Genomic DNA, 17,992 nt, shown 5'->3' with positions numbered 1-17,992 from the left:
TGGTTATGCTGACTAAAGTGTTTTTCATTGTATAAGCATGAGAGAAGACCTAAAATGATAGTGAATGAACAGTTATTCTCTGTAATATAGTTCAATTAACATAGAAGCTTTTTTACTTATTCCAATTTTCATGCATTAGTAAACTTAAAAAAGCTATGTTACTCCAAGTGTACTTGCTTTAGAGTCTGAAGTATTGGATAGCTGTACTGCTAATAAGCTATTGTGTTTCCTAGAATGTTTTTGGTTGTGAAATACATATTCACATTTTCATATGTGTTTGGTTCTCAGAGTACATTACGGATTTTTTTGTGGATGTTGAACGAAATTTTTTTTGTTTGGGTTTTTTTTTGGGGGGGGGGATTTCTGTGGTTTTTTTTTTAATCTTGGGTTGTTTTTTTTAATCTTGAATCATAATCATTGCCTGATTTAATTTTTCCTTTTTTTTTTTTTTTTTGTTCCTAACACTTCAGTGCAGCAAAAAGCTTTATCAGCCTTTCACAAAATGGGAAGGATAGAAATCCTGCTTGAAGGAAAATGAGGCAAAACAACAAAAACAAAGCAAAACAACAGCCCAACAACAAACCGAAACCTCCCCTTTTCTCCCATTTTGCTGAAAGGTTTTAGAAAAGGAGGGACTAAGGAAGAGTAGAATTCTATTGCTCCAAGGTCTACAAGTTAATTCAGTGTGATCTTAAAGCAGTAACTGTTTTAAGACCTGATGAATCACTATCAGAGCTAAAAACACCTACACTGTTGCACTGAGAAGCTTGTATCCCAGACTTCAGGATGGTTTGTATCTGATTCTAGTAGATCAGGCAATACTATAGCGTAGAAAGGTGACAATCTAATTCTTATGAAGTATGTTTTCAAAAAAGCCTTTCAGAAAGAGTGCTGCAAATCTAACACCCATAGGAGAATTAAATGGAGAAAAATCAGTTGAAGCACAAATGTTGAAGCACAGCTGAAACAAGATGCAGGAGGGTGTGTGATGGTATGAAAGTTTTACTGGCAATGTCTGAGATGCCTGCATGTAAGTGAGTTGTGCAGGTCACCCCAGATGGGCTCCAGTAAAAGCTTTAATGCAAACTTGAATGCTCCTATTTATAGACATGGCTCTTTGGCTAAGTATAAACTGCTCCCAGTCATGTCTAGACTAACATCAGAGCCGTGCTGGTACTGAAAGTAGGGGTTCAGAAGTAAGAGTACAAGGCATGCTATTCTGTATGTTACTGTTTATTGCAGTGATCATCTAAAATTTGTGGGAGCAGTAAATCTTTGAATGTCATATGACATTATGTCACCCAAGACACCTTTTCTTCCTCTTGTTAAGCATAGGAAGGTATGTCTGGTGGATGTGACCCATAAGCTAAATACTCTTCAGCATGTGTTTAAAGCTTTGAGAATGTATCAGTGGGTGGATGGATAGATGGATGGATAGATCAGTGAATGACTTTCATTGCTAACTATTTTCAGCAACTGAGTTTTAATGAGTCTTTCAACTGTTGCTGCTGTGTTTAATCTGCTCACTTACTCAGTGTTCAGCATTAAAGCAGCTTTCTAGGAGGTAAATGTTGTCCTTATTACAGAAGAGCTTAGTTTGATTGTGTTGAGCACAGACCTTGTGTTAAGAGTTCTTTTGGGTTTTTTAATTGAGAAATATATGCTGTGCACACAGTTGATTAGGATGAATAAGCAATTGCTGTGCTTGGAAATGCACATCCAAATACACAGTTGCTATGTTAAGATAAGTAACTTGGACTGCATGAAGTTATAAACTCTGGTCCTGATTCTGTAGTGGTGGTCTTACTGTCACGTCCTATATTTGTGAGTTTCCCTTTTGGACTTTTGATTTCATATGTATCAACACATAGCTGAACAGAGTGAAAAGCATGACAAAAAGTGTCCACTGCTCCCTTTTCATTTAACATAAGGGTTCTTCTTTAATTTACTTGATATACTGCCTAACATATCTTGTCAAAATAAATAAGTATCAAGGCAGCTGCTCTTAAAGGTAGGGAATACTTTAAACATGTAATGTACCAATGTGAAGAAAATGTAGTGTAGCGGTATTTCTGGTAAGCATACTGAAAAAAAATATATCTAGGAGCTTTGTTCAAATGCCAGCTCTTACATCAGGCCTCTTTGTAATCTTTCTTGCTGATCTGTGACCTTGACCTTGTGTTTGTGTCTGTATGTCAAGTCTATTTTAGGAATGGACAAACTAAGTTCAGTTTAATAGGATTTATACTCCAGCTTCACAAGATGCCTCAGTAAAATAGAAAAAGTAAAATATTGAAATCAATTATTTTATTTCCAGTTATCTTTTCAGATCTTGAATATATTGACCACTTATTTGTTTTTAATTCTGTTGAGAAGATGCTTCTTAAAAAGGCATCTTTATCTCAACAATGAACTCTTCTAAATTCAGCACAGACATTCTGCCTGGAGGTGGGGTTTCCTCTGTAAGAATCTCACTGGTAGCAGTGTTTTCATTTGGCATAAGTCTGGGCTTGGTACTGAAAGTAATCCCTGCTTTTTGTCCTTCCTCGTGCCACTCTTGTAGTCACACGTAAAACGACTGTGAAACAACCTCTCAGCAGTACCTTTGGGGTTCTGATGGTGATGAGGTCCTTGGTCTGACTTGCCTTGAAGGAGCTTCCTATGGGGATGCTTGTGTCACTACTGGGAAGGTGGCAGGCATTAGAGGCTGCAGATCCATAGATCAAGGCAAGGCTACAACTTGTGACAGTGGCTTAACAGTTGGATCAGACATGTAACCATGTTTTGTATACCTTTGAATGTGCAGCTTGTGAACTAGTTTATTTTATTTTTATTTATTATTTATTTTATTGATTACTAGGATTGTTCTTCATGGTGATTTGAGATGGTATTCATTTCTAGAGATCAAGGCGGAGCTTGCTAGCAGCCAGGTAGGATCTGATGTGCTGGTGCTACTTGCATTCACCAGAGCTCTTGAGCACAGGCTTAATTTTAGACCTATGCTATCATGGCAGTGAAGTTGGTTGGTGTAATTGATGTTTGGGCATATGGCTTTATAAAGGCTTAGTGAGCTGCTTGGTTTGATGGGCACTGTCACAGAATCACAGAATGTTTAGGTCAGAAGGGGCCTTAAAGATCATCTGTTTCTAACCCCCCTACCGTCTAGGACACCTCTCCCTAGACCACATTATTCAAAGCCCCATCCTGGCCTTGAACACTTCGAGGGATGGGGCAGCCACTATGAAAGATGGCCAAAATTAGTACGTATGTGTAAGTATGGAGGAATAGATTTATTTTTAATAGGTCTTTCATTTTGGGGATAATGTTATCATATGTAGGAAATCACACATTTTCTTCAGAAATCAATTACACATCTGTAGTTTTTTGTTTTACGCATTTTTTAAATAGGTGTGATCACCTGTTTCAATTTTCTTGATATTAATAGAACAGGTGGTAACAATAATTAGCTTTTCTTGCTATTTTGCAGTTATTTCCTTCATGTCGCACTTATAAATGTAAGACATATTAGTAGAAGCTCTTTTCCACAACTTTGATGGCATATTATTTTTCTTCTTGGAGTGCTTGCCATTTTTATCAACATAAAATTTGAGAAATTACCTCAAAGTGTGTGTTGTTGTATTGAGGAGTAGTTAAACACCTCCCCTTGCCAGCCATCCTCTGTTCTTACCATGGCTTTGTGACGGTGAATAAAGTTATCAGTTTTGAGCTAAGTCTGTATTTTACTTGTTCTGATTTGATTCATGGCCAAGATTGAGCTGCAATTCAATTTCCAATGTCTGGGTATATTATTAACTAACTGATCGTCTCTATATACATCTATATGATTCAAAAGGCTTTTAGCATTTTACTTAGGGTTTTATGTTATGCTTGTTTTCAGATTAACTCTGGCATAGTGGTAAGATGAGGGCTTTCTGTGACATTCTTTAGATGTTGTTAGCGTTTTCTCCCCAGGTTTTGCTAAAATAGGTTCTTATGTTGTATCTTTAATTCCACTTGGGCTTATTGCTATTTTGGAGAGAAAAAAAAATATTTTTTTAATTGCAATTGAACTATTAGAGACCTTCTTGTAATGCAGGTTTTTCTTTTCCCCACTTAACTGAAATTGTGAGCCTTTTCTGTGTCTGCAGCCTTTAGAAACATCATGTGCATAAGCAGAAATCTCTCCTTATAATAGAAACTACATTGTCCTTCCCACTAAGAAAAAGCAAGCCCCCCCCCAAAAAAAGAGGGGACCCCCCCCAAAAAAAAACAACAAAAGAAAAACAACCCACAAGAAAACCCAAAACACAACCCCAAAACCACAAACCAAAAAAACAAATCATCTGGGTCTTTAGCATGGATTTATGGGGTATTACATATAATTGAATAGATCTTGCTATGGAATGACTGTGTATTTGTGCTTGGTTAGCTGAAAACTGTTCTGAGGGAAAGTCTAGAAAGTGCCTCTCATTTATAACTAACCATGAAACACTTGGTCCCAAGTGGAACACAACTACTACTGTCAATAGAAGCTGTGCACTACTTTTCAGTGCTTTGCAGTTTGGTCTCTGTGAAACCAGTTCTTTCTTAAAACAACATAAAATGACTTACAATATGACAAGTCACCTAACACGTACAGTTATTCCAACAAATCCAAGAAAATGCACAGTTTCATTGCAGTGCTGTCAATAAATGCCTGTATGTTTAGATCCTTTCAGCAAGCAGAAGGTCAGAGCTGTGTGGAAATGCATTATCTGCATGCATTGATCATAACTCAAAAGCATGATAGTCCAGAAAGAGGACATTGATTTCTTCACTGTGTATTAATCAAATGTCATTCTTGGGGAGTTGGTGTAGAGTTAAATGCATAATTGGTGATTTGTTTTCATATCTATTGAAGGGAATGTGAATCTGGTTGTTAGTTTCCTTTTAGTTGCTTATTTATGCAGCTGGCTCACAAAGATGGGAAAGGTGCATCTTTCGACCATTCTGGTATACCTGCCAGTATATTATCCACCTCTCTATCCTGAAAACAGGTCTTGGTATATATTTTCATGCCTATTTGTTTTTATTTCTTGAATAAGAAGACTCAATTCACCAAAAGCCTTTCTGCGCACTGTACTTATGAGCTTTGATCAGCACACTACCTAAGCTGAGATTTAGTGAGAGGTGCTATTTCTGGATTCCTGTCCTTACTGAGGATGGGGTGGGATCTAACTTTTCTGCCCTATCATTTTGTTTCTGCCCTTTTTGTCTTCAGTAGCCGAAGATCATTGAGCAGTGACTTATGGGGCAGGTTTAGATGTCAAATACCCCATTCCTTCACAGGTGGCATGGCATTTCTAGGTTGAATGTAATACGGAAAAGAATAGACAACTGGCAAAGAGTTGGCAGAGAGTGTTTCTAAGTTCATGTCTGAATGTTAGCAGATACTGATCAAGAAATGAAATCAAATATGCCCTTTACTATACCATTACAGAACAAAATAGAGAGATTTCTGCAGTAGTATTTATAGGAGCAAGTATACGTACATTCCTCTGTGCTAAAGAATTGACTGAAATTTTTGTGAACTGTTCAGTTAGAGAGCGAAATTGTAAGTTATATGGATGGAGTGGGTTTTCCACATCCAAGAGTGATTATTTTTATGATGCTCAATTCTTTTACTTGTTAGAATAACAAATACTAATTTAAGGTAGGCTGACATAAGCTTTTGTTTGAAGACTGCCAAAACCAAAAAATGGCCACACCATGTGACTCATCTCTGAATTTAGCAGGAGGTTCTGAAGTGCAGGACAGTCTTGGATTAAGCTATGTACAGTGCTTGAGTGTACTTGTAAACCTTGAGGGCTGCTACTAAGGCTTTCACAGACTCAGCTTTTATGGCACTTGTGTCTGTCCTTCATTTCCGCCTCTCCATGTACTTACTTCAGCTGTTTTGGGGATATGCTTGGTTTTGGGGTGTTGATGGGTGAGGGGTTTTATTGTCCAGATGTTTGTGTTTTTGGGGGGAGGGTTGTTCAGTTTTGGTTTGGGTTTGGGGGGAGGGGGTTTTTGTTTGCTTGTTTGTTCTTTTTAAAATCAATTAATTTCACAGTGTCACAGAATGGTTTGGGTTGGAAGGGTCCTTAAAGATCACCTAGTTCCAAGCCCCCCTGCCATGGGCAGGGGCACCTTCCACTATACCAGGTTGCTCAAAGCCCCATCCAGCCTGGCCTTGAACACTGCCAGCAATGGGTCATCTACAGCTTCTCTGAGCAACTTGTTCCGGTGACACCACCCCCACAGTAAAGAACTTCTTCCTACTGTCTAATCTAAATCTACCTTCTTTCAGTTTAAAGCCATTCCCCCTTGTCCTATCACCACATGCCCTTGTAAAAAGTCCTTCTCCAGCTTTCTTGTAGCCCCCCTTCAGGCACTGGAAGCTGCTCTAAGGTCTTCTCTGAGCCTTCTATTCTCCAGGCTGAGCAAGCCCAGCTCTCTCAGCCTGTCTTCATAGGAGAGGTGCTACAGCCCTCATCATCTTCATGGCCTCCTCTGCGCTCACTTCAGTAGGTGCACATCCCTCTTGTGTTGGGGGCCCCAGGGCTGCAGGTGGGGTCTCACGAGACTGGAGAATAGGGACAGAATCCCCTCTCTTGGCCTGCTGGTAACACTCCTTTTGATGCAGCCCAGGATACAGTTGGCTTCCTGGGTTGTGAGTACATACTGCTGGCTTGACCAACAACCCTAAGTCCTTCTCCTCAGGGCTGCTTTCAGTCCATTCTCTACCCAGCCTGTATTTGTGCTTGGGATTGCCCTAACCCAGGTGCAGGATCTTGCACTTGGCCTTGTTGAACTTCATGAGCTTTGTGCTGGCCCAGCTCTCAAGCGTATCAAGGTCCCTCTGGATCCTATCCCTTCCCTCCAGTGTCCCCACACAGCTTGGTGTCATCAGCAAGCATGCTGAGGGCACACTCAATCCCACTGTTTGTTTCACCGACAAAGATACTGAACAGCACTGGTCCCAATACTGACCTCTGCAGAACACCACTTGTCACTGGTCTCCACTTGGACTTTGAGCCGTTGACCACAACATTTTGAGTGTGATCATCCAGCCAGTTCCTTATCCACCGAGTGGTTCATTTATCAAATCCATGCCTCTCCAGTACAGAGACAAGGATGTTGTGCAAGACAGTGTCAAACCCATTGCACAAGTCCAGGTAGATGATACTAGTTGCTCTTCCCTTATCCACCAATACTTTCTTATTTTTCCCTTCCTTCCTGGTAGGCTGGTGAAGTAAGCTTCATGAGCATGAGGCACATGTAACTTAGGCAGAAATGTCTGCCTGTGGCCTTGTGTAAGCTGTGCCCTGTTTTCCGCAAGAAGTACCTGATGTGAGTTGAGTGCCATCACTGGACGAGTCATGGCATACCAGAGCTATGTTGAAATACCCTGCTTCTTGGGGCAGGCTAATCTCCACGGGTTCCCTTACTCCCGGGCTGGGCTTACTCACGGTTGAGCTGTCTTGGCTCTTTCCTGTACGTGCCAGTCTGCAGTGCAGACATAGCTGTTTTTCTGAGCGCCACCGCTCTTTTCTTGCTGTAGTTCATGCTCATGCTGTCCCATCTCAGGGGGGACAGAGCTAGATGGGCATTCCTTTGTGACGTGCTTCCTCAATGTCGGGTAAAAGCTGCGACGTATCCAGCACTGCTCAGACTTTGATCTTTTCCCTTGAAAATGCTTTGCCGCCGAGTTTGAAGCATTCTGACTTCTGCATTGCTCCTAGCGTGGGTACAAACGTGCCTTGCTGCCTTCCCGAAAAGCTCTCTGTGCATATATGAAAATCTCTGATATTTCCACACCTTGCTTAAGCAGACAGTGGAAATACTGTATTCCCCCTCGGTACATATTACATATCCTCCCAAAGCTCCTTGTCCCTGTGAGGTGGTATTGTGTGGTCTGGGTGAGTCACAGGTTCCTGGACTGTAGAGAATCCCATATGAAATTTGAGGAGCAGAAGGTTACTGAAATGAGGTGTCTGAATCCCCCTTTCCACACCCCAGAAGGAATATGTAGGAACAGCCTCCCCTTCCTTAAGTGCCTCTTGGGCCATGATTAACAACAACAGTAATTAGGATTTACATTTACAGTCTCTTAAAAGCCAATGTCAATGTAAATAGCCTACTGCCAGCACAGTTGGGGTTTTTTCTTCCCTACTCAGCTGTTGGTTCACTAACATTTCAGTCCAGTGGTCTGTCAAATGTTACTCTCCCAGGAAGAACTTTTTTATGTCTGCTCTGCTGTTGGTTCTGTATTCCTGTCAATTTTATATAACAGGATTTCTCGGTTATTCTGGGTTTGTCTGTTTTCATAAAACAATAGATTTTGCAGCTCTTTGAGCTGTTGTGTCAGGTGTTACGGAATCAGTTTTCTGCAGTATTTTTCAAAATTCTACCACTCAAGCTGCTAAAATCATCAAATTTTGATTCGGCTGGTTTGTGTCTGTGCCTTTCTACTGGGCCCCGTTTTTTCCCCTAATACTGAAAAAAAACAGCACCCCATTCTGTTGTCTAAAACATCTTTTATGAACATGAAGACTGTATTTGGCAGTACACAGCTTAGCAAGACAGTAGGGAGAATGCTTTTCTGTTTGGTATACTTGTGCAGGATTTAGCCTGGAAGCTGTGGCTGTTGCTAACCCTGCCCTTATCCAAAGGAGGTATTTTGTAGAGTGAGCGATGCTGCTCAAGAGGCATCAGGACTGTGGCAGCCTGGAGGGAGCATCGCTGCCTGGGATGATGGGGGATGCCACCTTTGTGGTGGCACTGGGGCCTTAGAATTCCCTCCAGTAATCTGGCAGCAGCGGGGCTCCTGCTGGCTTCAACATGATTCGCTATGTGGCCTCTCCTCACCTAGCTATTTAAAAGCAGTAGGCTATCCTTTCTATGTTTAAAATGTCTTTTGGAGTCAGTCAGTAGGGCTAACAAAGGGGTGAATAACATGCCAAGCTTCTGGGAAGGAAGCCTGCTTTTGCTTTCTCGAAGCGATATCCTATGATTGTAGGAGAGGAACCTGATGGTTTATTTTTTGGTTTTTATCCTTGGGGTCTTTCGGTGGGTTTTGTTGTTTTTTTTTTTTTTGTTTTTTTTTTCCCCAATTAATTCATTGTAAAAAAGGTTTGTTGATTCCCAAGTTCATCTGAGTGCAGCCATGGAAGAATACACCCTTTTATTGGTGAATTTTGCTATCCACTATCAGATCACTTTTGGTTTCATTGGGTTATTGGGTTTTGTTTGTTTTTTTTTGTTTGTTGTGGGTTTGTGTGTGTTTTTGGTGGTGTTGTCTCTTAAACTACATTTGCAAAGGGAACCTTCAAAATGTCTTGACAGCCTGAATCAAAACTGTGAAGACGTCTCAGCTGCCCCATTCATCTCAGTAGATTTCTGCTACAAAGTGGGGATTTAGCAAAGCACTTAAGTACTTGATTCTATTAACACACATGCTTAAGTGCCATTGAAGTACCTGCACATTTGTGCAGCTCTGTGGATTGGGTACCCTGGGTTGTTGGATCAGGCCTGTTACAACCTTAGCAGAAAGAGTTAACTGAAGTGCTTCTACCACCACCCTGAATACATCCTTTCTGCTTGTGAAAATCAAAGTGCAAATTGAGCTTAATAACAAAGTAATTCTGAACAGGTAATCTCATTTTCCCCACTCATGTTTAGTTTGCTGCAAGATTCTGTTGCAGTTTTCAGTGCATCTAGGAAATTTTTTGGAGACCATAATTTGATTGTGCTCTGCAGCATTTCACTGCAGGTGGCTGTAAGGATGGAGAACCACTTAAAATCCTGTGTTTTACTTACTGAAGCTATTGAACAACACACAGCATTTAATGCGTTTATCCTCAATTATATTTCTGAAGTTTGCATCTATTATTCCACCTGGGAAAACAGAGTATAGAAAAATAAAATCAAAAGTTAGCCTGTCTGCAGCACAGCAAGTAATTGGACCCCTGGATCCCAAGCTACCACTGTAATCACTGTACTGCATTCCTCAAATCTGTAATAACTAAAATGACTGTCAGAGCCATTGGTTGATGTGGTGGGCTGCAGCCTTTACATTTGGGAATATGTGAATGGGAAGTCAGTCAGTAAGAGACTTTTTCTGGCTCTTCCAGTAGTTTCTAATCATTTGAACACTGAATTTGTTAAATAACTAAAGATTTTAATTTCACAGACCAGTTTGATTTTAGCTCTACAAATTCGCATTTTGTCTCATCTCAAAAATGGAACATAAAATTACTAGAGGAGTTTGATAGTCATTAAATAACTCTGAAATGCAGTTAAGCTTTGTGTGTGTATATATATGTATATGTATACATTTCAAACTATATTAATCATTCTGCCAGCATTCCTGAGTTTGGATAGCCTCTCTTTTAATAAGTCTTCATGTAGGCAATCTTCTAGCCATTGCTGATTTCCTAAACAAAAACCTTAATGGCTTCTATAAGGTTTTTTTTCATAAGGTCCTGAATTTCAACTACAGAAGACACCCTGACAATAACAAGCTTTATGAGTTATCTCCATTAGACTGTACAACCCTCCTGCTCAAATAATGCTAGTCTAATGTTGTTAATTTACTGTGTCTCTGTTCCATTTAGCAAAGGTATTTAACTAGAAATCTTAATCTGAGATATTGGAAAAATGTCTTGTGGATGTCATTTTACTAGTTTAAATTGTGAACTGATCTTAAATGGCAGCAGCTGAATATCTGTTGGGGTAACTAGGGAGATGCTGTTTGTTCAGAGTCTCCAATTAGGTTTTACAGTTGAGGTGTTCATTAATTAAAAGAATCCTCCAAAAAAAAAGTAACATTTTCAGGAGTAAAAAGCCGTTGCCTCAGAGGTTGTTGTGGTTTGACCTGTTAGATGTGTTCATGTGTTCTCAAACATCTCTGTCTTTTGCAGCAATGATACTTTATGGTAAGCAAAGGATACTAGTATCATCATTCTTTTAACATCTTTGTGGTGACTGAGTATATCTAGTTTGCAATCAAAGAAAAACCCCCAACAACTGCAAAAGTAGAATTAATAGTCTGGACATACACAGTGCATTCTAATATTTTCTTATCTCCCCTATTCAACACACAGTTTCTCCTTAGGCACTTTTCAAAAGGCTGCAAGGACTGATTTCCCATGGTATGCTCCACTTGGGGAGTGTCTCCCCCGGTTACAGCATTTGTGCTACAAGTTCTGCAGCTGCTTTAGTTCTGTCTAGGTAAACGTGGCTTAATGAGCTGTTATCAGTGCATGCTCTTGGAGGTTCTGAAAATAGCCTCTGCAAAACAAGTGCTTTATTTATTTGTTAGGATGCAGAAGTCTGGGAGAAGAGAGCTGAAGCAACAGCGAAGAGTGCATATACAGTAGTTACGTGGTCAAGAAAGTATGTTATCTTTATCAATTTAGTTTGTTACAATATTGACAATAAATACAGGTTTTAGGTGTAGAGATTCATAGGTATTAGAGACTGATGTTGGAGGCTAATTGCAGTAAGTTTTCTTCAGCCGTTACTGGGAAATAGGAGATCTATTGATGTATGGCTTCTCCTTTCTCTTCTGAATTATTCTTCACTATTTTTGCCTCCTCAGTTCAGATAATTTCTAGACTAATAATAACAAGAAATACTATTAACATTTCAGTGGGTCCAGGGAAATTCTTTGCTACAGTCTGTATGTTTTCAAACATACAGACTTGGTGTACAGCTAAACATTAATTTCCAAAGCTGCTTTGGTTTCCACATGACCACTCTTCAAATAGTGGAAGAAACACATACTCGGTTCAAAACTGGCTGGAAGTGCTTAGTTATGAGATTGCCTTCAGACCCTGAAATTTACTACTTGGTTTTCCATCACAAATAAGGTGTAACAAGGATTTGTTCTGTCTGTTTTGGGTTGAAACTCTGCAAAATCCCTCCCAGAGATGCACAAATTTTTGTAGGAAGAGTAATTTTTAATTAGATAAATCCACATTTAAGTGTCAAGTTATATATTTGAAACAACATTGTGTCTTCTACAGGTAATTATGTAAATGATGCTTAGTGTAGACATGTATTTCTGAGAGAATTACTGGGACCTCAGCAATAGGTACCATCTTTTCATTTGAAATTTAGATAAATGGGTATACACATTTACACTACAACTTCATGTTGCTGTGTTTTAAGTGGATTTGAATTTTGGTTTGATTTTTCTGTTTGGTTGACTGGTTTTGGTTTTTGTTTTTAATATAGCTCAGTTTTTAAAGTCTCTAAATTACTTAAAATCTAGTAAGGGATTCTTTGCAGAGGGGATTATATGGGCTGTTGGCATTATGGCTACTTACATGTTCTGCTGATTCTTCACAACTTTCAGACTTCTAATTGCCTGTAGTTTTCAAATTTAAAAATGGCCTATGGAAATCAATCGTAAAATATTCATTCATTTTAAGGAGGCAAGGATTTCATCTGTGTGCATACTTTTAAAACTTCTAAATACAAGTTTTCAGTGGACTTTTAGTCTGTGAAAGTTAATTGTAGAGTTATAAATGTGGAAAGACACTTAGCTTTGATCATGTTGAATCTTTGTGAATTTAGAACTGAATGAGTGATGGAGTAGGCATGTGTGGGGCAATGATCTCAATGTTGAACTGTGGTGACTGAGCTGTTCATGCTACCATTGACCAGTAATATAACTAAAACTGAAGAGATGTATCTAACATAAATGCCACTGTTGTGTTTTTTAAAACAGCTTTTTATAGCATACTGCCTCATCCGAGAAATAAAAGTATTGACTACAATTGAAAATAACAAGACTTTAAGGAAGACCTGTTTTGTTTTTTCATTTATCATTATATATTTAATACACAGAAAGAATGTGAAGCTAAAAATCCTCTGGTGAAGGGAGGATTTTAATACCAGGATTTATGTTATAACAGGAACATAAGCATTCTTTTCACCACTCCAGTCACATGATTCTTCTAATGACTTGTGGTAGCTGGGAGTTGTAAAAACAACAGATTTCCTCCCTGCTGTGCTATCATGCTAGATTTTGCATTACTAGATGGTTCTGGGAAGCAGTGACAACTTGGTTTCTACTTTCAGCAATATTATTTATGTGCCAAACAAAAATGTATTCATATATATGATGCTGCCTGTTCTGTTATTTGAATACAGATTTGTCCTAAATGTTAATTTTAGGCAAGCCTCTTCCCATTAATTCTCTTTTAGGGTGATAGTCTACATATCCTGTGTAATAGGATATTCTTACATAGTAAGAAGAAATATTGATGCAAGTGTGAAGTATAATCCAGCATAATTTTTGTCAAAAATTATAGAGTGATTTAAGATTTTCCTTTCATGTTATTCCGTATTTTGAGCTGTAGGAAAAACAAGTTTGATGAATACGTGTAGTAGCTGTCCTTTTGATAATTAAACTTAATTTTTGTATAAAATTTTCTCTCATGATTTTCTCTCAACACGTTTTTTAAACTAGTTACCGTAGACTTTTTCCATTACTTAATTTTTCATTTCTTCTGGAACGTGGATATTTATTGCTCTATATATGCTTAATCTCTAAGACAATGTGTTTTGTTGTTTGCTTTGTAGATTTTTTTTAAAAAAACAACTCTTATTCTAAATCTTCTATTTCTTTTTTTTTTCTTTTTTTTTAACGTAGAAATTTTATGTGCTTGGTGGAGATGGAAAAAGATGAAAAACAAGCTGGCTTCCTGGAGAAAGAAGGTGGCAAATACTTAGTGGAACTTGATTACTGTGGAACCACATTTTGATGCTCCTCCTGGACAACTTTCGTAAATATTCTAGGTAACAGCAGATTGATATGATTGGAAACCTGACTCATCAAACAGTATACACCAGAAGAAGTCTGCTTGGGATATGACGTTTTGTACTGTTTCTGAAAGTCTGTGAGGAAGCACTGTAGACATCTACCTATTATTTCTTAACTGCGTCTTGATTCAGCTGCAGCAGAACTAGTCTTTGAAGTGAATAGAACCAGAGCCCTTTTGGAAACTTTTGTTGAACATGACTCATGGAGAAGAGCTTGGCTCTGAGATGCACCAGGATTCTGTTGTTCTAACTTACCTAGAGGGATTACTAATGCATCAAGCAGCAGGAGGCTCAGGTACTTCAGTTGACAAAAAGTCTACTGGGCATAGTGGAGAGGATCAAAACTTTAAGATTTCTGGAAATATATTCCCCAGCTGTCAAAGTAATGGTCCAGTTCTTAACACAAATACATATCAGGGATCTGGCATGCTGCACCTCAAAAAAGCAAGACTGTTGCAGTCTTCAGAAGACTGGAATGCAGCAAAGAGAAGGCGGTTGTCTGATTCCATTGTGGATTTAGATGGAAAAAATGAAGCTTTGTTAGCTGGCATGGTTGAAAATGTGCCTAAAGGCAAACAGGATAGCACATTACTTGCCTCTTTGCTTCAGTCATTCAGCTCTAGGCTGCAGAGTGTTGCTCTGTCACAGCAGATTAGGCAGAGCCTTAAGGAGCAAGGGTATTCCCTTAACCATGATTCTTTACAAGTGGAGAAAGATTTAAGGTGCTATGGTGTTGCATCCAGTCACCTGAAGACTCTGCTGAAGAAGAGCAAAGCAAAAGATCAGAAGCTGGACAACAGCCTGCCTGATATAACAAAGAACCTGCCTAAAGAGAGGTTTATCGAATCTCCTCATGTGGTGCAGAGCGGACCTAAAGTGATAAATGAGCCACTGTCATGTGCTGCAAGATTGCAAGCTGTTGCAAGCATGGTAGAGAAACGATCTAGTCCTGCTGCTTCACCGAAGCCCAGTGTAGCATGCAGCCAGCTAGCGTTACTCCTTTCGAGTGAAGCTCACTTGCAGCAGTATTCCAGGGAACATGCTTTAAAAGCACAAAATGCAAATCAAATAGCAAGTGAGAGACTTGCAGCTATGGCCAGATTACAGGAAAGCACTCAGAAAGATATTGGCCAGTTTGGTTTAGCAAAAGGAATGACAAGCCATCTCAATGGTCAAACAGGATCATCAACCAAACCAGTATCTAGCAAAAGCAATATGGCACCATTTCAGAGTTCAGTGGGAGTCATGCATTCATCTTCCAAAACTGGGGGATACAAAAGTACTTTGGAAAGAAGTAACCTGAAAACCTCTCCCAGCAACAGTTTGCTCTTGCATCTGCTGAAAAGTCAGAATACCACCAAACACATGAAAGGGCGTGAACAGAGTGAGAGAGCCAGCAATTTCGAAGATGGCAGCACACCAACAACTATTGATGAATATTCAGACAACAATCCTAGTTTTACAGAGGATGACAGCAGTGATGATGAGAGCTCCCATTCTAACTGTCTTCCTATAGACCTATCTTTTAAACAGAGGACAGATAAACCAGATGCAGGTCCACCTGCATCACTGGATAACCTGACTCAGTCCTTGCTTCATAACTGGGATCCAAAAGTTTCCTGTCCAGAGAACAAGGAAGACAAAGACACTCCAAAAGCTTCTAAGCTGAATCCCCATCAGAAAGTAACACTACTTCAGCTGTTACTTGGACATAAGAGTGAGGAAAATGTAGACAAGATTACTGACCCTCAGGGACCACACAGTGCGGCTGATGTGGCAAAATTCTCTGTACAGACTGGTAAAAGGACTCCAATTACTGACAGTCCCAGTGCAAGTCGAATGACTCCGTTAAGCACTCCCCCTTTGCTGGCTTCTACAAAAGCAGATTCTCCTATAAATCTCTCCCACCAATCGTTAGCCATCAAGCGTAGCTCACCGCCGTATGCCTGCAGCATCCAGCCAGAGAGACTGGTGAATCCCGCATCTAAACATTTGATAGACCTTTCCAAAAGCAAAGAAATTCAAGGAGTGAAGCTGAGCAGGAATGATAGTCCCCAGAACTCTTCAGCATTCAGTGCCAGCAAACTGTTGCAGAACCTTGCTCAGTGTGGCATGCAGACTTCCATGTCAAGTGAAGAACAAAGAGCTAGCAAACACCTGCTAGCAGGAAACACAGATAAACCTGTTGGCTTGATTGATAGATTGAACAGCCCTCTGCTTACAAATAAGTTGGGTACGCATGAAGAAAATAACAAAATATTCAATTGTCAGCCTGCACCTGCTGAACAAGGAATTCCGGGTTCAGAAATAGAAAATCTCCTTGAAAGGCGCACTGTCCTTCAGCTGCTTCTGGGAACTCCCAGTAAAGGTAAAAGTGAAAAGAAAGAGAGGATGCTTTTAAGAGATGAAAGTTCTCAAGAACAGACAGATAAGGCTTTGAACGAGCAAATACTGACAGTGAAAATAAAAACTGAACCATCTGAAGAATCAAATATTCCTTATAATTCAAATGCACAAGTAAGAGATGGCAAGGATAATGCATTTCAAGGATTTGTACATTCACTGCAGAGAAATGCAGCTACTTCTCCAGCATCCAAGGAGTTGAAATCCGAGCCGATTTCACCTCAAGATTTCTCTTTTTCCAAAAACGGCCTACTAAGTAGGTTGCTGAGGCAGAATCAAGACAGTTACCCTGCAGATGAGCTAGACAGAAGTCACCGAAACAATGAGTTGACACACCTTGAATCAAAGAGTCTTTGCACAGTACCGAAGAAGAGGAAGCTTCATGCTGAGCCTTTGGAAAGCCCATTAAAAAAGATGAAAAGTAATACATCTGATGCTGCAAACAATCACGCTTCTCCTACCGAGGCGCTGTATGGGCCTTTGCTTAACCAGCAAGAACTGAAATTCAGCAGAAGTGATGCTGAATTTAAGTACACTGTAAGTCACAGTTCAAATAATGAAAGTGAAAATAGGAGTTGGTCTAGAGATAGTAAAGGCTTTAATGTGTTGAAACAGCTGCTTCTCTCAGAAAACTGTGAGAGAGATCTGCCACAACATAGGAATCACATACTAGCTGAGGGCAAGAAAAAGGGAAACAAAAGCAGTGCAACAATTAATAAACCTGAATTCAGCATCTCATCAGTAAATGCGTTAATGGGAAGCCCTGTGCAACAGAACAATTGTGTAGATCATAGAACATTTCAGTATCCTGTAACAGTAAAAAGTCCCACCGGTTCCCCCTTCCCTGAACATTTGGGGAGTACAGTATCTAGACTCGAGTCTGACCAGTTTAGCATGTGTCCCATGCCCAGTGAAAAAGGGCCCATCAGATGGGTAATCACAGGTATGGACAAGAATGATTATGAAAAAGACTCTCCAAGACTGACCAAAACCAATCCAATATTGTACTATATGTTACAGAAAGGCGGCAACTCTGTTAGTAGCCAAGAAGCACATGACAAAGAAATTTGGAATGGACCTTCATTTACTGATAGCTCAACTCATGTTACCATCAAAGAGGAGTTGATATCTGATGCAGAGCTTAAAACTCCTTTTACCAACTTAAGAAGCCCTTACAACAGCCATATAGGGAGTAAGACCACTCATCAGCATGCTGTGAATGGAGAAGTGCATGGACTTCTGGAAAAAGTGCGAACAATCAAAAAAGAGCCAGAGTAAACTACAGCCTCCTCAGTGAGTTTACAATCAGTGGTTTTGAATCTTTGTTTAAAAAAAAAAAAAAAAAGAAAAAATAAAAATGAGTACGAACTTGACTACTGTATAAATTGAGCATGATTTTAGAAAAGCATGGTCTAATTGAAACATATTTTCATTTGATAAACTTTAAACTTTTTATTTTTCTGGTGATGTTATTTAAAATACATGTAGATAAGATTTGCTTTACAGTAGATTGTCACAAGGAAACTAGAAAGGTTGTAATTTGTACAAGACATTTGTGTATGTATCAGATTAAGTTATGAGTACCTTTTGATCAGAGTCTTATTTGGATCTGCAAGTTTTTGGCATAACATAAAGTGTAAGCATACAGCCTAGGCGGTGTTAATGCTGCATTTCCTCCGTCTCTGTAAAATAATCCTTATTTTTTTGGAAGCCTGAACATAGAGATAGTGTA

The 17,992-nt window shown here is 39.5% G+C and overlaps 1 protein-coding gene across 13 annotated transcripts in view; it reads left to right on the top strand.

Annotated features, from left to right (window-relative positions):
• The window catches only part of NRIP1 (nuclear receptor interacting protein 1), a 139,353-nt gene extending 121,774 nt beyond the window's left edge, over positions 1-17,579 (top strand). For all 13 annotated transcript variants that reach the window (XM_062622102.1, XM_062622104.1, XM_062622101.1 and 10 more), the window contains one exon: positions 13,688-17,579. In XM_062622102.1, the coding sequence (XP_062478086.1) occupies positions 14,053-17,538 (3,486 nt within the window). In that variant the 5' untranslated portion in view covers positions 13,688-14,052 and the 3' untranslated portion in view covers positions 17,539-17,579. The remainder of the gene's footprint in view (positions 1-13,687) is intronic.
• The last annotated feature ends 413 nt before the right edge of the window (positions 17,580-17,992 follow it).

The sequence above is a fragment of the Pezoporus occidentalis genome, unplaced genomic scaffold (assembly GCF_034315485.1).
Source record: "Pezoporus occidentalis ecotype Australia unplaced genomic scaffold, CSIRO_AGI_Poc_V1 ctg24, whole genome shotgun sequence".
NCBI classification, from domain to species: domain Eukaryota; kingdom Metazoa; phylum Chordata; class Aves; order Psittaciformes; family Psittacidae; genus Pezoporus; species Pezoporus occidentalis.
This window is presented reverse-complemented; position numbering and strand designations above follow the sequence as displayed.